Here is a 24218-nt window from a genome sequence, read left to right as displayed (position 1 = left end):
GGCAGTCGAGGACGGCCCAAAGCTTTGGGAACCTGCACCCACGTGGGAGACCCGGAGGAGGCTCCTGGCTTCGGATCGGCATAGTATCGGCCCGTTGCGCTCACTTGGGGAGTGAATCATCGGACGGAAGATCTTCCTCTCTGTCTCTCCTCTCTGTATATCCTCCTTTCCAATGAAAAAATAATAAAAATAAATCTTTAAAAAAAAATGCATATGTAACTTTACTCAACAACTATTTATGCCACTTGTTTTTAACACTCATTCTCAAATTGTGAAGTATTACATTGTGTGGATATACCAAAAATCTATTTTATTTGTTCTACAGTTGATCAGCATTTGGACACATAGGTTTTCTTCCTTCCTGCTCTTCTTTTTTCTTTTCTTCTCTTTCTTTCTCTTCCTTTGTTTCTTTCTTTCTTTCTTGTTATCATGAATGGCACTGCTGTTATAATCTAGCATGTCTTTTGGTATATGGCTTTTTTTGGTGTGTATGTGTCAGTGGAATTGCTGGTTTGTCTTAAGGTATGTAAATAGCAAACTTTAGTAGCTATTACAAAACAGTATTCCAAAGTAATTTCTTTTCAGAATCTGTTTTCTTTTATTCTGTTGTCGCTCAGATTCTATTTTGACCTTGGTGTAGGAAATGAACACTCCTAAGATGCAGTAAGGGGAAAGCATGGTGACAACTCTTTCCATCACTTTATTTAGGCTGCAGAATGCTGAATCTCTGGATTGATTCAGGCCCTGTCTACTTCAGGATACTTGGTTTGGAGATTAAAACAAAACAAAACAAAAAATGGGGGGTGTATATAATAGTGCTTTATGAACAATCAGATGTGGTATGTAAATATTTTGTTTTCATCGATCCATGTTTTTGACATTGGATGATGAAAATAAACCAGGAAGATATTCCCCTTGCTGATGGTCCTGTTCTCCTGCTCTGTATGTGTGTGTGTGTGTGTGAGAGAGAGAGAGATGATTAAAAGCAATATCCTCTTGGGTGGGAGCCCTCCAAATTTAGGAGTTGCTCAGTAACTGCCACGTAGTGACAGAGAACCACAGAAAACCCAGGACACTCACACTCCTCTGTCCCCACAGTCTTGTCAGCACTCCAGAAGCAGAGCTTTTCAAATAGACGTGAAGAGCATCCATGCAGCGGGAGAGCTTGGCTTAACGAGCAGTGGGAACCAACTTTGTACTTGCCACCCAAGTTAAGAAATGAGACACAAATCAGCACCTTACGTGTGTTCCTTCTTACTGCAGTGCCTTCTTTATCTGAAGCCTAGCGTGTTCTTTGCTTATTCTCCAAGTTTTACTATCTTTACTTGTATCACAAGAATAGATCAGTTTTGCCTCTCTGAACTTCATACAAATGAAATTATACTACATTTTTCTGCAACTTCTTTCATTTAGCATTTTGTTCACAGTTTATTTTATGTGTAGGTGTAGCTCTCCCTCATTATAAGTTTTTGTTGGTATTCCATCCTGTGAATAAGCTTGATCTTTGTCAATTACAGTCTTGATGTCTATTTTGGTTTGTTTCTTGTTTGTTTGCTCTTAACAAATCCAGTTGCTAAGAGCATTGTGCAAACGTTCTTCTGCGGTATCCAATTAGAAGTGGAATTTCTGAGTCATGAGGCGTGGAAATATTCTACTGTAGAAAGATCAAAATCTGTTGTTTCCCACTGTTCCTCATCTGCACAGACTTTCTATTGCTACATAACTTTTGTCGTATGATTAGAATATAGGGAAATCTAATTGTGGCTTTGGTTTGCCATTTCTCTAAATACCAGAAAAGCTGAGAGTCTGTATGCTTTTAGGATGTTTGTTATTTTGCCATATCCTTGTGTGCAAGAGATTTTGAGTTTTTTGTGTATTCTAATGTAGGTGTTTTGTTGGGTATGTGTCTTGTACATGTCTTTTTTGGTTGTGGACCCTCCTTTTTCACTCTGGTATTCTTCAGATGACCCAAGGGTCTTACCTGTAATGTAGTTGAATTTATCAGACTGTTTTTTGTTGGTTTGTGTTTTTAGGAATTCTTGTTTTAAGAAATTCTTCCTTTTCTCTGAGGTTTTAAAAAATGTTGTGTATTCTAAACATTTTGATCTTGTAAGGTTTGACCGCAGTTCAGTCTCAGGTAATTTGGAACTGATCTTGGCCTATGTAAAGATCTTCTTTCATTTGTTTGATAATAAGTGGGTTCAGGGCTGAAAGTATTGAGTCCATTTTTTCCCCCCAGTAATATTTAGTGCCTGCTCTTTAAAAAAAAATTAGATATTGATTACGTGTAATGATGTTGTGGTGCCAAATCACACAGGGTAAATGTGGCTTACTAGTACATCATCATAGTCTCCTATCTTCCTCTTCCTCAGAAGTATCTTCACTATTGTTAGTCTTTTGCTTTTCCATTAAATGTTGGAATTATATTGTTGATTCCTGTGATGCAAACTTGTGGACTTTTGATGGCATTACAGCCAATGAATAGAGTTACAGCAAGTTGTCATTTATGGTACTCAGGATTTATATCCAAGAACATGGGAACATGGGATGCCCATCTCCTGGCATTAAAGGATTTTTTTTTTCACTAAGGTTTTTTACAGTTTTTTTGTTTTAAGTACTACTGTTTTCTAATGGATAGCTCTGATGTGCAGCATGAATAGGCTTGTTTATTCCATTTGAATATAGCATCGTTGGTAGAATTATTCTTGCAATTTATCCATAGAGCTTTTTGGGGGAGTTTTTTATGTAAATCAGCGTACCATCTATAGTAATGATAACAGTGATTTTTCCTTTCCACTGTTGGTATTTTTCTTGGCTTAGAACTCAAGACTTAGAACTCAGGTGAGGTATTGAATTGGTCCTGTCTTGCTCCTAAGCTCAACAGGTATGCTTTCAATATTTGATTAAAACGTGATAGCTTCTATGCTTTTTTATTGATACTTTCAGTGAGACCAAGAACATTTTATTTATTGTTTGGTATTGTGTTTTTTGAAACATTCTTACTCTTACAGTAACTCCCAAGCATAGTTTCAATACCATTTTTTTTCTTTTTTTTTTTGTGCAGCATGTGCAAGTAAGTTGCCCACATCACTTCCAAACACTTAGGTGTGAGAGTATTCCGTGTATAACCACATGGAGGTCATCGAAGTCAGGAAGTCAGCACTGGTGCATCGTCACCATGTACTCTTCAGACACTGTTAAGGCTTCGTCCCTTGTTCTGCTAATATCCTTTATAGAGAAAAGGTCTATTTTAGAACCTCATAGTGCATAGTGCTCTGTAACTTGCCTCAGTCTGCGACTGACCTGGGTTATTATTATAGACTGGTCATTGTGTGCAGACTGCCCCTCAGTTTGGTTTGGTCTGCTGTAGCTATATTCTGCAGGGAAGGATTTTATAACTATATAACTTCTGATTCCTCATTCAATTTTCAGATCAGTGATTGATTTGGTATGTATCATGGTTCCTAATTTTACAGAATAATTCATCATCTGTTACTGTAATTTATTTTGATACTCACACTTATCTAATGTTTGGCTGTTGAGCACCATTTCAGGCTGGCTTCTGCGTTGTCTTGCCCTGTCCTCATCGTTCCTTAAATACTTCTTTGCTTTTTGGTGATACAAGACATCACTGTTTTACCTGCCCCAAGTTGTAGGCATCCATTTTTTTTTTTCTCCCCAAAGAACCCTGGATTTGTTTGAGTGAAGAATGGTGTTTGCAAACAAGATTTGGGAGTTAGATGCTTGCTGCTGCTTGGTGCCCTTAAGCTCTCTGAGGTATGCATGACGTGTGTATGCATTTATGGCTATTTATATACTTATTTGTGACCATATTTCTGTATCTGTATGTGTTGAAACTGAATTCAAACCTATAACTTCAGTTCTAGTCTAAATGGAACATTTTTGCTTTTCCCTACATCACTTCTCAGAAAACGTTAATACGTTTACTCATTTGATCCGCTCTTGGTGTAAGCAGTTTCCTTAATATCAGTCACTCCCTCTGTGGTGTGCAGCTTCCTTGGACCTTGATAATGTGTGCTGGGCCATGCATATTGGAGTGTGTTCTCCCCCGACTGAGGTTGGAATCTCCATGCATGGCTGCCTGCACTCTGCGTACAGGCGCTGACTGCTCACAAACCCTTGGGCTCTGATGTCCCTAACCAGTCTCCCTCTCCATATCGATGCATTTTTCCCATGCTTGGGCCCTAACACCACATGTTAGTTGCTGTGGACACTCAGAGAGCCTTTTGGCCCTGTTTGTATCTGACACATGGCCCTGCATGGACCCTGTCTTTATCCTGGCTTGCTCATTTTTTGCATATCCTGCCATCTTTCCTCTTAGGCTTGACTCTGCTCTCATCAAGCTGTTCCACAGCCCTGTGTGGCTTACGTTCCTCTCTGTGGGACTGACAGTGTGTAAGTTGCCTAGCCACAGGGCTATGCTTCTCAACCTATTTAGGCTTAGAAACCTCCTGTTAAATGACCAAAATCAAACACAAGACCATCTCAAGGAGGAGAGTCCACATTCGCATTTGTGCAAACCAAATAGTAAGTTTACTAACAAATAATTCTGCAAAGGGTGTTTCCTTAACAACACTCCAATAAATTTGTATGTCAGTAGATTGTTCGGTGTTCTAAAATTCCTTTGTTCAAATGAAGTGCTTACAAAAAACCAGGCTTAATGACATAAAATCTGATTTTTAAATTCCTCTCAAGTGCAGCTTGAATTCACTGAATTTAAAATCCCACAGATAAATAACAATGCTGCTGGAAAATTGCACTTAGTTCACGTTCGGGAAATGTATGTATTGTGATGGTAATGTGACTGTTCATTTTTTTTTTTGGTAATTATAGCTTTTTGAAAAGATAAGTCCTCTCCCTCCCTCCCTCTGCTAACCTTGCTGTGGGCCTCCTATGGTGTGGTCACTTCTCTGAAACACAAGGCAGCTTTGTTGACATCACTGATGATGCTTGTCAGCAGGGATTGGTCCTCACTGCCAAACTGTTTTCTTAGTCATTTCAAGTGTCCATGTCCATTGCAGCTGCTCTGGAACTCATAGGAAGATCTCAGTTTTTGCAAATTAATGGAAGAGCTGCCTGGGTAAGGTAGAGTTTGTTACAAGGTCTTTCAACAAGTTGGTAACACATGAATGCTAAGTTTGCCTTTCTACCATGCCAGAAAGCTCTCAGACTAGAGGAAGGGCCATCCATCTTTAAGAAAGTACTGAAGGCTTTTGCATTCTAACTGCATTTTAAGTTCAAAAAGTATGACTTGAAATATTGCTAAGACACTTCACTCAGGTAAAATTTGTAGGATATTTAGAGAATCAGAAAACAATAAATATCTTGTATTTTGTTAGGTTAGTGTGAGTTTTTTGGGGGGGTATTACTTTTGCTGCTGCACATTTATTAAATGTATTATGTAAAATGCTTAAACAGTGCTTGGCACTGAATAAATGTTAGCTCTTTAGTGTCATGTGAAGCGTGAAAATTACATGCAGAAAGTTATTTCTTCAATAATCCTGAAAAAATCCTTTTCATTTTTAGGGTTTGTTTTTTGCCCTTTAATACTTATAGAAGCATTAAATTCAAGAAATTTTGATGTGAACAGCCACTTCTGTCTTAGTTCAAGTTCAAAAGACAGTACTGCCAGTTGTTGATGTCAGAGTTCTTTGTGGGAAAGGTTTATTAATTGATCCATTTTATGGTTATAGTCATGATCTTTAAAACTCTGGTGCTCTGATAGAAATGCTTTTTCCTCTTTTAGAGCTGGCAGTGACACAAAAAAATAAGATGGTGGGTGTGCCAGTTACCCTGATGTTTTACACACATCGTATGCTTGCATGGGAATGTTACTCTAGCAATGCTGCATCTCTATTTCCACAGCATTTGTTTTTGGTTTCATTGATTTTTCTGTTTTTTTTTAATTTTGTTTATTTCTGCTCTGTCATCTCCCTTCTGCTTATTCTAGCTTTGCCTTGCTCCAGTTACTGATTTTTACTCTTGTGTTTCAATGAAAGCACTGTATGCCGTAGTTTTCCCTCTAAGCCCTGCTGTCAAAAGTGCTCTGTGCACATTTTCATACATAATGTCTTATTTTCTTGTAGTTCAAAATATTTTCTTGCTCACTTGGATGTTCTTTCTCACCCATGGGTGATTTAGAAGTTTGCTGTTCACTTTTCAACTGTTTGGAGATTATCGTATTGTTACTGATTTTTAGTTGAACTGTCTTAAGTTTGGAGAACATTTTTTGGTTATTCTATGTTCTTTATTATTTGAATTTCTATTTACTTAATTAAAAAGCAGAGTCAAAGATAAAAGGAGACAGACATACAGAAGTCTGTCATCTACTGGTTCACTCTCAAGTCTCCCGCACGGGTGGCAGGGACCCAGCCATTTATAAGCCATTACCAACTGTCATTCAGGTTGTACATGAATGGGAGGTTGAACTTGAAGGTGGAGCAAAAACTCAAATTTATATGATCCTGTATGGAATATGGGCATTTATCTTTATTGGAAGGGCAAAAACAGAGAAAGAGAGAGATCTTCCATTCACTGTTCCACTTCCCAAGTGTCTGAAACTGCTGGGATGGGGCAAGGCCAAAGCCAGTCATTAGGGACTCAGTCTTCCTGCGGGTGGGAGGGACTCAGGTACCCAAGCAAACACCTGCTGCCTCCCTGAGTCATCATTTGCAGGAATGTGAAATTAGAGGCAGAGCTGGGACTTGAACTCAGCCACTCATGTGTATGTCATGCAGGTGTCCCTAGTAATGGCTTAATCACTGTGGCAGCAGCCAGCACAACCTGCCCTATTTTTCTGTTCTTTTAAATTGAGATTCTCAGGTCTATAGCCGCCATGTCTTTCATCAGATTGGGAATATTTTCAGTTTTATTTATTCAGTTATCTTTTCTGGTACATATCCTTCCGTCTGTGACAGCAATGGGAAGAATGTAAAATATTCTGTTGATTGTCCCATAGATCATTAAATAGACTGTTCATTTTCTTTATCATTTTTTTTCTTTTCAGATTTATTGATTGCTGTTGATCTGTGTTCAAGTTGATTTTGCTATCTCATATTGATATTTAGGTTCATCTAGTATGTTTAAAAATTTTGATTATTAAACGTGCAGTTCTAAGATTTCCATTTCTTTCCCTTTTGTATGTTCTTTTTCTTAGTAAGACTCTTCCCTTCCCCGCCCAACAGGTTGCCCTTAATTTTGGAAGTTTTTTGTTGTTGTTGTTGTTGTTTTAGCTCTTGGAATAGTTTTGTGATTTTGTGATTTTTTTGTGAGTTTGGTGTTAGTGTCTGTTGTGTGTGAATGTAACTTTTCCTCTGTGTTGATTGAGTGAATTGTATCTTATGCTTCAACATTGTGTTAGAAGCGTCTCATTCTTGAAACCAATGGAGAATATTGTTGGATTCAGTCTGTAAGCTTTAACTGGCTGCGTTTGGAGTGGGCTTAGTGTGGCAGTTCTGTTTTCAAAACTTGTTTTCTGTGTGTGGCTTCTATATGCTAGTTTAGTCTCTCAGCTGTGGTCCTCATTTATGTTTCAGTCTAAGTACGTGCTACTCAGTGTGTGCCCTCAATTTTTTGTCTTCTATTACGTACTTCCTAAAACTGTGCCCATGTCTAACACACAGCAGTGTGGGCTTGCATTGTTTCCACTTCTATAGGATTCCTGCTTTCCTGCAGCTGATGTATCTGTTTCTGAGAGGCAGAAAGGAAAAGGGAGAGAAGGAGAAAGAGGGAGTGCTGTCGTTCGTGTTGTTCTGCACATCATAATGGCCATTTTCTAAATCCTTGTTAGCTGTTAAAGTCGTCAAACTTTTTCAAATCTGTCACTTTTCTTTTCTCATTCTAACTTGCTCAGTGAGTATCTTCCTTCACGCATACTGCATCTCTTACTATTTGCACAGGTTATTGTTCTCCCAACTTCTTTTCCCCTCTTCTGTGTTTGCTTCTGCCAGAAGAGAGATGAAAAAGGAAGCAATGAAATGAAATCTTAGATCCCATTTGTTCTTTCCCATACTAGCAGTTTGTGTGCAGTCAAATTCAGATTGAAGTGAATATCTGCAGTTATGGTACTAATGGGATGTTTTTCTTTTCTCTCTGACAGCATGACGGAAGTGGTTCGTTACATGACATTCAACTATCATCGCCATCCAGTCCCGAACCAGAAGATGGTGATCACATATATAAGGTAGTCAGGCTGAAGCTCTTAAATTTTTAAAGACTGAAATAATGAAATTATAACAATGGAACTGCATTAAATTTGTGTATTAAAAGTCTAGAGATTTGCTTACTTAAGTATTACTCAGATCTGCCCTAAACTTTTAACACACTGTTAAATTGAAATTACATCCCTGGTTTGTTTGATTTTTTTCAGTTAACAGTACTGGTGTGAAATCCTTTCAAAAATAATTTTTTAACAAAATAAAAAATTTTTAACAGTTTTTAGCAAGAAAGAGTAAGGCAATTAAGCATGTTATTTATTGCAACGTTGAAAATTGATACTCAAATATGAGATCAACTTGGTTATCCTTTTTTTCATGTTTGATTATGTAGTTATAAGGGTCTGATTTGGTGCAGCAGTCATGACACTCTTGGTATACCAATACCCCATGTGGGATGGGATGTCTTGGTTGAGTCTTGGCTCCAATTCTAATTCCAACTTCTGCCAATGCACACCCTATGAGGCAGCTGGCACTTTTCAAAGGGGATGTGTTGTGCCAGCGGGAAAAAGCTTTCTTTGTCAGAACCACACGTGACTTCTGCTTCACTGTGGCCATTGGTTACTTCCAAGACGATGCAGGTATGGGGCTGGCTTATGGCACAATTGGGTAAGACTATCACCCATAACACTGGCATCCCATAAGAGTGGTATTTAAGCCCTGACTGTTTCAATTCTGATCCAGCTCTCTGCTAACGTGACTGGAAAGGCAGTAGATCATGGCTCAAGTATTGGGGCCCTGAAACCCACCTTGGAAACCATGATGAAGCTCCTGGCTCCTGACTCCTGGCACTGGCTCAGCCATTTGGGCAGTAAACCAGCTGATGGAAAACAACTCTTTCTCTGCCTTTCAAGCAAACTAACTAACTTAAAAACCAATGGTGAAACAGGTGACCCAGCATCATGCTGAAAGGGCAGAGGAGCCTTTGTCACAGGGTGCACAGTAACGTTTTGGGGATAAAAGTGTATGTAAATGGTTACATCAAAAGAATGGACATAGTAGTCACATCTGATTATTATCTCTCTTGATTTTCCACTTTTTTGCCTACATGTCCTTTCCCAAATTTCTTTCCTTGGTTAGCTTCCGCCCAAGTTTCTGTGTAATATTATTATGCATCATCAGGCCAATAACGTAAATAAAAATCTTTCTTATGTTACGTATAACATAAAATTCTAGTTGAAATCCCACTCACTGCGTGGCAATCTCTGAGAAACCTCTGCATATTTTAAGTTTTGTGACTGATGCTTTTTAAAGTTGACCTTTTTGCTTGATTTTTTTTTCTGTAAAAAAGTTTCTTACATATAAATGATTTATTTGTAAAGCAAAACTTTAATTCTAGGATATTTACATGAGAAGTCTTCCTTCCCCATACTCCCTTCTTGTTTGGCTATAGTTAGTATTTCACAAGCATATTTTAAAGAGTTGTATTTGTTTTCTCTTTTTTCTTCCCTCCAGGTAGATCATTCCTGTTCTTTCTGTGTTATTTAAAGAGAGATTTATCTTATGTTCTATTTGAAGGGCAGTATTACAGTAAGAAGAGAGGAGAGAGAGAAAAAACAGAGAGCTCTTGCATATGCTGGCTCAGCTCCTAAAAGGCCACAGTGGCCAAAGGTGAGCCCAAATCTGAAGTCAGTAACCAGTAGCTGCTTCTGGGTCTCGTACATGGGTACAGAAGCCCAAGGATTTGAGCCATCTCTGCTGCTTTCCCAAGCCACAAACAGGAAGCTGGATGAAAAGTAGAGCAGTCAGGCCCAGCGCGGTGGCGCAGTGGTTAAGGTCCTCACCTTGCATTCCCGGGATCCCATATGGGCAGTGGTTCTAATCCCGGCAGCCCCGCTTCCCATCCAGCTCCCTGCTTGTGGCCTGGGAAAGCAGTCAAGGACGGCCCAAAGCTTTGGGACCCTGCGCCCGCGTGGGAGACCCGGAAGAGGCTCCTGGCTTCAGATCAGCATAGCACTGGCCGTTGCGCTCACTTGGGGAGTGAATCATCGGACGGAAGATCTTCCTCTTGTCTCTCCTCTATATATCCGCCTTTCCAATAAAAAAAAAATCTAAAACAAAAAAGAAGTAGAGCAGTCAAGTCATGAACCAGTACCTGTATCGGTTGCTGGTGCCACAGGAAGGTACTAGCTACTGTACCACTTCACAGGTCACTCCTCTTTTTTTTTTTTTTTTCTTTCATGATTTTAAACAAGACATACATTCTAATAGTATACAACATTTCTGTCTTTCTGACTGTGTGACTCATTTGTCCATGAGACATTTTTACACTCCCCACAACTGCCTCCAACAATTTATTTGAACATCTTTGTCCTGACCTTGCCATTTCTTTGGGTGACTCAGGTAGTCAGTAGGAGGTCTGGCCTGCCTGACAATTGCCTTGTTCGCAGACTGGCTTGTTCCTCACCCTTCAGCAGCCTTTGTCGGAGCACTGCATTGCTTCTGTTTCTCCAGATGTGCTCTGCTCTCTCCCTCCCTATTTTTTGCAGAGCCCTTTGAATTCTTTACCTTAAGATCCAGAGTTTGCCTTGTTGCTGTATCCTCAGAACCTTTTGCTTAGTCCTGTAAGACCCCATAGTAGTCATGCATTTCCCAAAGTGTCCTCCATTGCCTGCCTTTTTGTGTAAAATCTTTGCAGCAGTGCTTACAAGTAGTATGTACTATATACATGTTGGTCATTCATGTTCTTAGAACATTGTATTTTGGTTTTCCTATCTTGGGTCTGTTTCTGTAATATGTTGAACCCAGCCACAGCTATAGGAATCCCCTGGCCTTGTAGTGTTCCATCAGATTACTGTAATTCATATGTCCTATTATGGGACAATTTTAAGTGTATAAAGGTTTGGGTAATGTCTACGTTTTCATACTTAGAATCATTTCTTCAGCATAGCTTCTTAGAAGTGGGATAATTGGATCAGAGTTGCAACCATTTTTGCGACTTTAAAGGCATTTGATTGTCCAGAAGGTTAATTGCTTCATCTAATGAGTTGCTACATTTTTCTGTAATCTCATTAATCATATTGCCAACTCCACCTCCAATTTAACATCTTCAAAATAAATATTTCCAATATTTAATTTGTTTTTCTAAGTACGAATCAACTGGAACATTTGATTGTGTTTGTGAGAACTGTTTGTATATTGAAAATGATGTTTAAACAACATTGAGCTATAAATCCTTTGCCATGTTTACAAAGGCTTTAGAGACTTTACATTTAATCAGAAAACTTAATTGTATATATGATGAAAGTCTTATGTAATACATTTATGATTTTTTAATAACTTCATTTGCTATGCCATTGAGAAATGTGCTTAGCTAAATCTTTCAAAATGCATCTTTCTGCAATGCACCTTTGTAAACAGTTTGAGTAAGATTTGAAAAATTATGTAAAAGACAGGCTTTTCCAATTACAGTGTGCATAATAGCATTTTAAAATTTTTGCTTCCCCATTGTTTGGGTTGCTTATATGATAGGTTCAATAAAACCTTTTTAGGATGTCTGTGTAGAGACTTCATATTTTGGTTATTGCCAGTGTATCTAACAGTGATAATGTAACTTTGCTCAGCAGCTACTCCATCAGCATTGTTAACCTGTAAGTTTCTCTGAAAAGATAAGGTGCATTATCTATATGATGCTTAAACTACTTCAGTGTGTGTTTTTAGTAAGTGAATAGAAATAGTCCAAGCGAGCTGCCTGTAGGTTAATGATACTTTACCTCTTGTAGATGTGACCAGATTTGCTACCAGTAGTTGGTTGCTTTTCACGGGATTAGGTAGTTTTCAGAGTTGAGCTTGATGGGATTTTCTCCCCCTTTTGACTCGGGCAGTGCAGTTTCGAAAAGTGGTTCATGGTCAACCCAGAACTTTTCTGTTACTTTTTAAGCCTATTTATCTCTTTGCTGATTCCTGACCCAGGTATGAAATAGCTTTGTGGCTTTAATTGTACTACATTCTCTGCTTATTATGCCATGTTCTTTATCTGATAGGTGTCTCTTAAAATCTTATCCAAAGTTTCTTTTGTGTGCAGTTGTTTTTATTTTATTTTATTCTTATGTGTGGTTGATAGCACATGAGACACAGTCAGGGTCAGATGCCTAAATGCCTTCAGGTTCTTGGTTTCTGACACTTATAAAAACACTTTGTGCATGTTTGCTGTTGCTTCTGTGACTGTTCATTATCTACATGTTATTATATCCTAGTAGACTGTTAAATTTTACATGACTTAGTCGTTTTTTTCTAAAAGATTTATTTGTATGAAAGGCAGAGTAACAGAATCTTGAATCACATGGTTCATTCCCAAATTGTTACAATGTCCACGACGGGGCCCAGGCCAAAGTCAGGTCTCCTTGTGTCTGCAGTGGCCCATGCACTGGGGACATGCTCTGCTTCGTTCCCAGGTACATTAGCAGGGAATAGGAATGGAAGTAAAGCAGCTGGGATTTGAACTGGTGCCATATGGAATGCTGGTGTTGAGAAGGTGGCTTATCCAGCTGCACCGCAATGCTGACCTCGGATGACTTTCTGTATAATAATGGTTTCTCCCTTTAATGATCAAATAGCTCATTATTGAATCATTATTGATATAATGCTGCATATCTTAGGGTATTTTAAAGGCCTCATCATAATTTTTTTTTAACATTTTAGAATGAAGATTTATTAAATGAAATAAAACAACTTAAAGAAGAAATAAAGAAAAAAGATGAAAAAATCCAACTATTAGAACATCAGCTTGTAAGTATGAAATATGTAATATAAAAAACGAAGGCTTTTCAAACTGGAAAATACTGCTTTTTTTGTAAAACCCTGATCCAGAATTAAGCCTTGCTGTTGGGTTTCAGAGTTTCACTATTATATTATTTTTTGACTATATGCCCCTTCCAATAGAGGTGTGTAATTTAATCTTTATTCTAAAATATTGTCCATATGTTAATTCATTTTCAGTGGCCTTTGTTTTGGGGATTTAAGATAAACTGGTTTGCATTCACTTTTCTCATTGACTTTGCTTCATAGATAAGGAAACAAGGCCTGGCGAATTGGAACAGGACGTTGCCTTTGTGAGCAAAGCGAGACTAGGAGTTCAGGCTTGGGCACCTGGTGCCTCTGTCAAATGTGTCCCAGTGGATGACACTCAGTGATCCCTTAGAGTCATGTTTGAATATTTGCAGTTTTATAATTGTTATGATGTCAGGTAATAATCCCAGAAGAAACCAGTATGTGTTCTGTCTTGAATTTAATTATATGGTTTAGCTTGCAATAATATAAAAGGCTAGGCTAAAAAACAAAAAAAGGCAGAATTCAGCAAACTAGCTGTCCAGAAAATCTTTGTTAGAAGTCATTCTGGTAGAACCAAGCAATTCTGCAATATGAAAGGTTAATCTCAGGATATGAAATATATAACATACTCATCCCAGAGCTATGAGGTCACGTGGTCACAGTAGACAAATCAGCTAAAGATAGAAAAAAATCTATCAATCCAGTTGAAGAATATTTGAAATTGAGGTCCTACCAAACATAAAATTAACGAGCAAAAGGCTAATACCTCACATTTGTTTCTCAATCCTAAAGATAATCCTAGCATCTTATGATGGTCCAGCATGGTTGGATTCTGGACTTAGCTTTCTGTCAGATACACCATGGGAGGCAGCTGTGAACATGCTTAAATAATTTGGTTCATTGCCTGTAATGTGGAGACCTGTTTAGTGTTCTCCTCTCCCAGGTCTGGGCCAGTCCATCCCTAACCACTGCAAACATTTGGCGAGTGCTCCAGTGAGTGGAAACTTGCTCTATGTGTCCATTTGGCTATGTCTCTCTGTTGTTCAGAAAACAAAACCAAAATCAGTATAAGCTAAGCAGCAGGCCAGTTTTTAGGGAGAAGAAAAAAAGATGTGTATTGGACAATTAAATTAACTCAGTTTTCACACATGTATGCGCACGTAAATTATTACAGAATCCCAGAGGTTACTAAATTTGGTGCACTTCAGAAAAAGAATTATAATCCTTGTATTTCATTTCTAGACATTTATTTGTGTACAGATGTACTTTTTCAGCCTTTAATGTCTTATAAAATAGGCCATATTTTAACTGTCAAAAAATCACTTAATGATGCCTTCTGAATATGTGAATTTGAAATTGGAGAATAACTCAAAGCAAGGTAGTGAAGATTAAAATGAGTAAGTAGTATAAATGAAGTCATCTCTGGGGGACTGAGCAGGTTAAACTTCTGAGCAAAGAATTGGTGAAAACTTGCTGCTCATTATTTAATGCAAATTATGCATTAAATGTTATCATTTGAATGTGGGAATTTATATAACTTTAGGTTCTGAAATTGAAATAATTTTTACTTTGAGGAATTCGAGTTTCTATTTTTGAGAATATTTAGATTTAATGGAGAAAGCATAAGGAAGCAGGTAAGGAGGAATATCCTGAAGGAAGTTGGAAGTATTGAATGTTTTGCCTTCTACAAATGAACTCCAAATCATTCTTTTTTTTTTATTATGCTTAAATTATAGTGAAACTTATGACATGCTTTAAGATAATTACCAGTAGGTTGTTTGAAGAAACATAGAACAATGTAGCTCATTTAAGAATTGAAGGGAAATTGCGGCCTGTACCAAGCAAGCCTTGTGAAACCTCCTGGTAGTTCCCAATCTTGAATGTATAGGTAAAGCGCTGGTGCAGGTTCTCACTGTAAAGGTACAGGGCTGCGGAGTGTCCACTGCCTCTACAGACAGCAGTGATGGCCTGAAGCACATGTGTTAGGGAGTGTTAGAAGTTACTCGGGATGGTTACAATGGTGTAATGTTTAGCTCTGAGTAGAAAGTCACTTATTCAAATGAATAGAATTTTAAAAGATGTTTTTTGTGGTATCAAAACTGCAGTTGCCTTCCTATATAGAAGTCTTTTCCTTGCTCTCTAGACGAATTTCCATAAATGAAGGAAAGGCATGTGAAAAGCCATAAGCTAGGAGCCAGGTGGCTATTCTTGTCTGTAGTATTAATTTGCTGAATGACGTTGGCACATCCTATTACCACTTTACTGCTTTGTCCAGCATGCAAAAATTTTCTTGTCCATCCAGTTCTATCCTCTTGTGCTTTCTTGACATTTTAAAAGGTTTACTTTCAGGGCCCCTTGCAGTAACCTACTATCTAAAGTCCTCATCATGCAGGTGCCGGGATCCCATATGGGCGCTAGTTCTCATCCCGACAGCCCCGCTTCCCACCCAGCTCCCTGCTTGTGACCTGGGAAGGCAATCAAGGATGGCTCAGATCTTGGGTTCCTGAACCCTAATGGGTGACCCAGACCCAAAAGAGGCTCTGGGCATCTGGCTTCAGATTGACTCAGCACTGGCTGTTTTTGTTTCTTGGGAAGTGGACGAAAGATCTTCTCTGTCTCTTCTCCTCTCTGTATATCTTTCTTTCAATAAAAACAAACTTTAAAAGGAAAAAAAGGTATACTTTCAACCGTAGCCTGTGTCTGCGTGCAAACTTTCAGAAAGATGACAATATAAAACATTGTGTTCATATTTATGTAGTGCAGGCTGGTCTAAATTAGATGATAGTGCTCTGAGATGAAGGGTACAGGTTTGACTACTGAAATCTTTTTTTTTTTTAATAAAATTTATTTTGACATTCTTTACATAGTTAATTAGGGTAAGAAGGTTCAAGGGCTACAGGAAAGTGGATAATACTAGTATGTTTTCCATATTGTTACCTTCATGTTTAAAGGGGGGTATTAAGGGAGAAGGCCCACCCAATTTCCCACCCTCCCCAGGTCCCGGATGTAGGGCATGCTCTGAGGTTCTTGCTCAAGTGGTTTTGATATTGCCACAGTTATGAATTGCTGTTAATCTTGCCACTCCAAGCACTATGAGGTCTTTGAAAAATCCACTGATTGACATAGTCCATCATAGCTGAGATGGTTGGTTGACCTGTTCTGTCTTCTCTCTTTTCTTCGTTAGGGTTCTGAGTCCAGCATTTAGATTAGGAAGATCTCCAAAGAAACTTCTTGTATGTGCTAACAAGTACAGGGCCTGGCACCGTCCATTGCTCCAATCAGCTGGTGGTTGTAATTGCTGGGTTGGTTCTGTTTTCACTCCCGACTTCCACTGGAACCAATGGGTGTTGCAGTCCAGCCTGGTTCTGCCCAGCACATACTTGGCCCTCACATAAACCAGTGGGAGCTGCAGCCTAGTTGGAGCGACCCACAATAACCCCCACCAGGCCCACCCCCTACCCTGGTTTGCCAGTAAGCGTAGCAGTAATCCAGTCTGTCCCACACCCCATTCCACCCAAGCCGCTATCTTAGTTTTATGTCCTCCTGTGGAAGTGGTAACCCAAGAGGGATGAGCCCACTATTTCCCTCCCAGGTCTCTCCCACTCCCAGATTCCAGTTGATGCTGCATCTAAGCCCAAACAACCCTCGGCCACTTTAATTTTGTTTGCACCAGTAGGAATAATCCACCCGGCCCGGCTTTTCCCTGATCTAGTCCACATGAGGCGCACAGGTGTGATAGCTCTGCCTAGTCTGGTCTGTCCCCATCCCAGCCTATGCTCTCCTGCGGAAGTGGCTGTCCAGCAAAGGAACCCTCCCTCATTCCCCTGCCAGCTCTGTCCACTTCCTTTCTTGTTCTCAGGCTGGTTGGGCGCTGCGGTCCCCTCCGGTACAGGCAACCTCACCTCGGCATTCCATATTGTGCACTAGTCTTTGTTGTGACCGACCCTGGGTCGACCCACACTGGTGCCTGGATTTGCCAGTGGATGACGTAGACAGATTCAGCCTGGTCTTGCCCCCACGTCTGCCAATTGTATGCCAGTGGGTAGCTTTCCATGGCCTTTTCTGGGCTGTTACCTATCGTGTTTCTTGCGCTTACCTTCCGGGTCTGTATCCTGTCAGAGCAGTTGCCCAGGCTCCTCCATCAGAACCTCTGCCAATGCCAGGTTTCACGCTTACCAGTGAGTCCATGAGCCAATCCTACTCAGTCCACCTCCTGTCATAGCAGGAACTGTGGCTTTTCCTGACTGGCCTTCCACCCAATCTGGTTCTTGCTGTTGGATGTTCCAGCCCAGCCATGGTTTGTCCATACCCACGTATGGCTCAACATGGCTCAGTAGGGGTTTGAGACCTAGCCTAGTCCATCCCACATCTGCCCTGGTCCTCCAGGACACCAGGGGGTCGGGGTCCGGCCCGGTTCGGTGCATTCAATCCCAGTCCACACTTGTGCCAAGGGAGACTACAACTGTTTCCAGATCAGAACGCAGCCCCCCTTCCAGGCCACGCGCCTCTTGGTGGGAACCTCAGCCCAGCTAGGGTTGTTCCCTTTGCTCCCCAACCGGGTCTGTTGCAGGACAAGCCCCAAGCCATAGCTTCTGCATGGACTGGTATTTGGTGCTCAGCATTATTAGTGATTACAAGTTTTACAAAGGAAGAGTCACTGCCTGCTTCAGGTCCAAGAAGCACAATGGGTTCAACCTGGAGCTAATTAAGCAGTGACTCAAAGAACCAAATCCCCAGAGCTCCCTGGCTGGGCAGCCAGCAGGCGGAGCCTGGCACCAAATGGCACACTGGCAGCCCAGGGAACGGCTCACCATGTGCACATGGCGGCCGTCCGGGATCCAGGCATGAGATGCCCGTCCTGAGACCCACCTGACTACTGAAATCTGAACCCAAAAAAGTGCCAATTTATTTTCACCTCACAACAGGGTTTTAATAATTATTAGTAAATCTATATTTAATATTTAAAGTAATAATTTATATATATATAAATATATATATATATATATTTGGTCACTGAAACCAGAAAAATTTTGTGATATTACTAGTGTAGAATTTAAATTATGGATCCATAGAAAGTGGAACTTAGGTTTCACAGGCTTTGAAAATGCATGTTAGATCTTGTTTCAAATCTTGATTTTGAAATGTAATGACCCTATTCTCTTAGGGTTGCTGTATAATGTCTCCTGAAGCTTTTCTGTAAATGGAATAATAAAAATAATGATGAAAAAAAAATACTGATGATACATGGTTGTGGAAATTAATGAAACTTGTGTTTAATTTATAGGCCTAATAGATGACTCATGGATGTGGGATAAATAGTAACTCATATTTAATGATTTGCTTGAAATGATCCAGCATAAATCAATACATGCCTCAGGATGTTTTAAGTCCTTAACTATGTGACTTGAAGTCTAAGGACATTTGTAAACTCTAAGAAAAGATAGTGTATAGGTGCCATCCAGTTCTGTGCTTTCTTACTGGTGCTTGGTTAATAAATGGAGTTCTAGGTTGGCTCTTCTTGAATGCTTCTGGCTATCCTTTCCTTCATAGAGAGTGTGGTTTCATGGCTATCAGTCTCACAGAGCAATATTCAGAAGTGGGTGAAAAACCCGTTTTCGATGATCTTAAGTTCCATAGCTGATTTCTAAGAAATGCCGCAGCTGTTTCCTCATGCCTTATTACTTGTGCCTTCATCAGCACAGAATGGTGCAGACTAATGCAGCTCTGTCCCCTAGGACAGCGGGGAGGACACACACACTTCCCCAGAGATGAGCGTCTGAACCGAGTCTGTCAGCCATACAGAAAGCAGGTGGAGAGGGAGTGATCTGGCTGGCTGGTTTACATCTGCGGAAGTGTCACCAGAGACTAGGCTTTTCCAGTTACGGCAGACTTCAAATAGTGTTTTTCAAATGTTACTTTTCATGTGCTGGCAAAAGGAAATTTACCTGAAATAACCATAATTTGGATGCCATAAGTAACATACTTGCACTGTGATCAGTAATATTTCATTTTCTCCTCTTTACACACCTCCCTTGAATGTTCAAAGTTAAATCTATTAGAGTGAATTTCAAGAGACTCAGTTGACTTGCTTATGTAGTAATGTGATTTCGCTTAGGAATGCAGAATATGTAATACAGAGCTTTTTTGTTTTCAACTGGATTTTTATTTTTTGAAGGAAATTGGGATAATCTGAGTACAGTTAAAAAATTTTACGTTTGTAAATTTTTTCAGTTAGGAATTCCAACTTAATTTAATAATCAAGGGTTTCTTAGTTATTTTCTTCATGGAAGTATATTTACCTTCAGTGGGGCTGGTCAACAAATACTTTGATGGTGTGTCAGCTCTATACTGATCAGCTCCAATCTTTCATGTTTCATTCTGCTTTGGAATTTGGCGATGATTTGGAAGTACCAAAGTTTACACAGAAGGTACGCTGCGTTGTGTAACTGATTATACTTTAGAGGAATCGTGTGTAGAGAAGTCATTTGAGAACCGACATTGACGGTCGGTCTTGACAAAGGGCAGGGATTCTTCAAAATATTGCCATCCAGGAGCGTGAACACATCCTGTGAATAAACAGCGGGACTTGTGCATTGTGGCGCTCAGCAGCCAGGAGGCTCTCCCCGACACTCTAAAACCAGTGTTCAACGGTCACTCTGCAGCAGCATAACCATTAGGAAATGACGCCTGAGTTTCGCAGTTATATTCCTTCTATACTCCATACCTCTCTATATAGATATATGCATACCTAACACTGTATACTTTTATCATTAAATACACACTGATTGTATGTGACGTGCCTATGAAAAGTTTAAGAGATTGCCAAGGGCAATTTGAACTGTTTGAAAATTCTAGTCTAACTGGCCAACTTTTGAAACCCAATCCTTGAATAAGATGAGCGAATACTGACTAAAAAAAGTTTGCTATAAGTGTTTTTATTCTTCATAAAAATAGCTAGAATCATTTTGCAATGTGTAACTTTGTCCTTGGTTTTGTTTTTTCTCTATCCACTAGGAGAGCTCCTGGTTTTCTTATTTGTGTGTGTATGCAGAATGAAGGCAATGTAACAATTTGTGTTTTTGTTCAGGCAACTCGCTGTGAGTGCCAGCAGAAGTCTAAGGAGGAGAAATGCACATTTGCTGACAAATACACCCAAACTCCCTGGAGAAGAATCCCTGTGAGTAGCACCTGCTCTGCCCTCCTTTCCTGCCATTTGCTGTTGGATATTCTCTTCTGCTCCTCTTACTCCTAATCACTAATAATTTTGAATCTGCCATGGCTGCTAGTTTTATTCTTAGGGGAGGTGGGTTTGTTTTTATAGTCTTTTAGGTGTTAATGTGCTTTCTAAAGCTTTGCTTGTGTGTTCTCTGTAAGCGAATGTGTATCTAATAACTTGCGCTGTGCACACTGAAGCTCATTTTATTTGAATGTCTGCTCTCCTCTCATTGCATGTGTCTATGAGAATAGTATCTTCACATGGCATCAAAGAAACAGAAGGCCAACGTTCAGCAGTTGCACTTGAGCAATATACAGTATTTTGAAAATATATTATGTCAATAGAGTTGCTTTTCTGCAGAAGTTTTTGAAGTACATTTTAATGTATTCACTCAAGTTATTATTAAGGGTTTCAGGAAATATTGCATGGAAAGGTAGAGGGTGTAAAGCTTGTAGATAATGAAGAGCTAAGAAAGTAGGATCTAAAATGGGGAGAATAATCTTGTATTCCAGGCTTGTTTGGTGTTTTCAAGTAATGCTCTATCTCAAGACAAATTTAGGAATAACAAATGCCCTGGGAATCATTTAGTCTGAATTCAACTCAAGATGTGCTTGTGCGAAAGAATCAGCAACTGGTTGGTCAGCTCATTCTGTTGTACAATGTCAGGGACAGGTATTTCTTGGCAAGAGAATGCCTAACAAGCCAGCCTCTGTGCCTTGCTCCACAGTATATGTAGCACTACAGTCCTAGAAACACAAAGGACAGGGAACTATAATGAGCAGTGCAATCAGTAAACCGATTTATAATTTACAAGTTACCTTGTCACTTTTCATGTATTAAGTGCTTGCTTGTGTACTGTGTGTCAGGTGGGAATGTAAGGAATTTTTCAGCAGAAGTTTAGTGGTCCTGTCTCAGGCCAAATCATAGGCTCTTGAGGTAGAACAGGGTAGAGAACCATGCAGACAAATGGGAGTTCCACTTAGAAAGTTTTAAAAGAACTGGTAGTCATTCATGGACATGAAGCGCTGCAAGTGTGTGTCAGGTTCAAAGGATGGGGAAGTCTAGTTGAGGAGTCAGGAGCTCGGTGAGAAGGTGCAAGCAGAGTGTGAATCAGAGAAAGCAACGACACCAATGGGCGTGACGTACTATTTCTGTGATATCAAAGGAGGTGGCAGAGTATCTCTACGGAGGTGTTGGGAAATGAAAGATTGGGCTGCTGCCTCCAGACCAGGGCTGCATGGGTAACCTTGATTCCACCAAGGAACATCTGAATATGTATAACATCATTTGCAGGCCATACAGCATTGCCAGTTTAAAAATTAGACTGCCGTGGATTTGCTGAAATTTACATCCTGCCCACAGTTGCCTTGGCAGGGCTAGACCAAATGATTTCAATTTCCCCATATAACCCGCAGGCCAGACATTTCCACTTGTGCTGTTCTAGATGAAGATTTGGCCTTTCCTGGTGTCTGCGTTTTCCCTGTACACTGGTTTGCTCCTTTTGATCTGTCCTGAAGTGTCATGGGTGATTGCATGAGCTGTGAGATGTTCCGCTTCCACGCTCTGTGGAAGGCCTTGTGCCTTCCCTGCTTCCCTAACCTCGCTGTTCTGGACACTGCTTGGTAATGTGCCTCCCCACTGACGAAACACCTGGTGTAAGAGGAAAAGAATAAACCCAGTGCGCCTGGAATATGATGCTCAGTTTTACTGTGACTTGGGAGATCATTTCTTCAGCTTACCACCCATAAAAAATCAGACTGTCCATGATGTTTAATATTGTAGGAGCCACCTAGTAAATGGCTTTGAGACAATAAAATCCAGGGAGGTTAAACAGCAGGCAGTTTCTCTAATAAGGAGTTTAGCGCATATTTTAAGACTCGTGACAGCTGGTCTGAGGTTCTCTTCTGCTTAAGCCTGCTAAGAAGCCTGATAGCAAGGCAGGCTTGCAGATAGGAAGGGAGGAATATCCTTGTCAAACAGAGCAGGACAATTAAGAACAGGTTGGAACTTGAAATTAGGCAATAGTTGATACTTGATTATCGCTAATCAGATATGTATTTAGGGAGAGTGAAAGTTCATTTAAGATTTGTTTTAAGGTAAACATTTAAATATTCAGGAATTACTGGAAAATAGTTCTAATGAGTTGTATTTATTCAAACAAATAATATATTTAGTTACTTAATAGTTATGAAATGTTGAACTTATTCTCTACGTATTTTTCTGTTCTTTAGGCTCAGTGGAATTCATTTGAATCATGTCACTCTAGAAGTTAAAGTTTTTTTTTGCTATTAATGTAAACATTACTGCAATAGTGTTTTTTGTTAGAGCTGAAACTCTGCTTTTTAAAAATCCCTTTAATGATTAATTTATTTTGAAACTCGGAGTAACAAAGGCAGTAGGAGTGACACAAAGAGAGAAATCTTGCTTTGCTGATTCACTTCCCCAGATTACCAGACTTGCAACCTGAAGCCAGGCTGAAGACAGGAGCCAGTAGCTTCATTGGCTCTGTTACATAAGGCCCATATTATGTGGACCATCATTTGCTGCTTGCTCAGAGCATTAGCTGGGAGCTGGAGCAGAAGTGGAGCAGCCAGGAAAAATGGGCACCTGTCTGGGATGCTGACATAGCAAGTACTATGCCACAGTGCCAACCCTGAAACCCAGTATGGTTAAGAAATTTTCATTAGGGCTATAAAGGAATGCAGTGTACTTCCTTTTTTGGTGACACTCTGACTCTTAAGCAGTAATGTAGTGGTTAAAAACACGTTAAAGTAAAAATCCTCTTGTCTAGTACACGTGAAAGAAGTTTAACCTCGAACTAAGCCTGTATCTGAGTCTTTTTCTTCACTATTCCTTGTGGTATATTATAGCAAATTTTAAATGTCTTTCTTGATACTGCCTTAGTCACATAATTGTAGACTCTACCTTAGCGATTGATGATATCTATTGGAGCATTTCTTCTGAACTGTGCATGAAGATAGGGGCGGATGGTGGAAGAAAGGGTGTTCTTAGGAGGTTCAGAGAAATATTGAGAGAGAAATTAAGACTCCCCAGTCAGGGTTTGCCAGCAGAAGCAGAGTGGTTGGCTGCCAATAGGGATTGAACCATGTATTTAGCCCTTGGTAAATTTTCTTCATACATTTATTCCAGGGTATTTTGCTATCATTTAATGGGTAAGAAATAAAACCTTTGAGTGGAGAACCTGTGAGGCAGAGAGCCAGAAGGAAGTAAAAGTGACAAAATCAACAGCAGAAGTGGAAAAAGAAGGAAAAACTGAGGTGGTAAGGAGGAACAGAGAGAGAAAAAGGGCTCTATCAGGAAGGGAGGAGAGTGGCTTGATATTTAGAGAGTGGCCATGATAAGGACTTCATCCTCTGAGGTAGAAAAGCACACGCCCAGGTTTACCCTGTATGATAGAAATAGCAGTCCATTGTCATAACTGATAGAAACCTACATGGGTTCTTGCAAGAAGCTCATGGGAAATGTGTTATTAAAAATTCTGCTTGAGTCTCAGAATTTTTTGCAACAAAATATACTCATACGAAATTCTAATAGCATGTTTGAACAGGATCTAGTTTAAGTCATTAAGAAAGAGATGATAAAGCATCAGTTTGTAAAGAGCGTTTGTGAAAGCAGCCTGAACTCTGCTAAAAATCAAAGTACACATCAAATTTTTTGGCAAAGTCTGGGTAGAACAACATCGAAATCACTGATGGTTTATGATGGCTGCCCAGGGCACTGGAGATAGGGGCTGGTCTGCCCCGCCCCGACAGATTTCCTAGGCTCTAGCCTGGAACAGGAGGAGGGGCCACAGGAGCCAGTTATGTTAGCTACCTGGTGGGATTCCAGTTGACCAATGGCACACCTGAATGGACATTCCTTGCATAGTTGGGACACAGACATCCCCTTTGCCCTCCCATGTGTCTAGAGGGATATAAAACCCCTCAACACGTATTTCAGACGCCCTTTTCGCCTCCCTCTTCCTTCCCCTCTGTGCG

General features: G+C 39.9%; 1 protein-coding gene across 4 annotated transcripts in view; it reads left to right on the top strand.

Moving 5' to 3' along the window:
* Nucleotides 1–24218, top strand: part of CCSER2 (coiled-coil serine rich protein 2) — a 109460-nt gene that overhangs the window by 65699 nt on the left and 19543 nt on the right. For all 4 annotated transcript variants that reach the window (XM_040970478.1, XM_040970479.1, XM_040970480.1 and 1 more), the window contains 3 exons: nt 8120–8203; nt 12876–12962; nt 20092–20181. In XM_040970478.1, the coding sequence (XP_040826412.1) occupies nt 8120–8203; nt 12876–12962; nt 20092–20181 (261 nt within the window). The remainder of the gene's footprint in view (nt 1–8119; nt 8204–12875; nt 12963–20091; nt 20182–24218) is intronic.

The sequence above is a fragment of the Ochotona curzoniae genome, unplaced genomic scaffold, assembly GCF_017591425.1.
Source record: "Ochotona curzoniae isolate NIBS_2020 unplaced genomic scaffold, NIBS_Ocur_1.0 scaffold_4763, whole genome shotgun sequence".
Lineage (NCBI taxonomy): Eukaryota > Metazoa > Chordata > Mammalia > Lagomorpha > Ochotonidae > Ochotona > Ochotona curzoniae.
The sequence above is the reverse complement of the archived record's forward strand: the minus strand, read 5'-3'. Positions and strand labels throughout refer to the sequence as shown.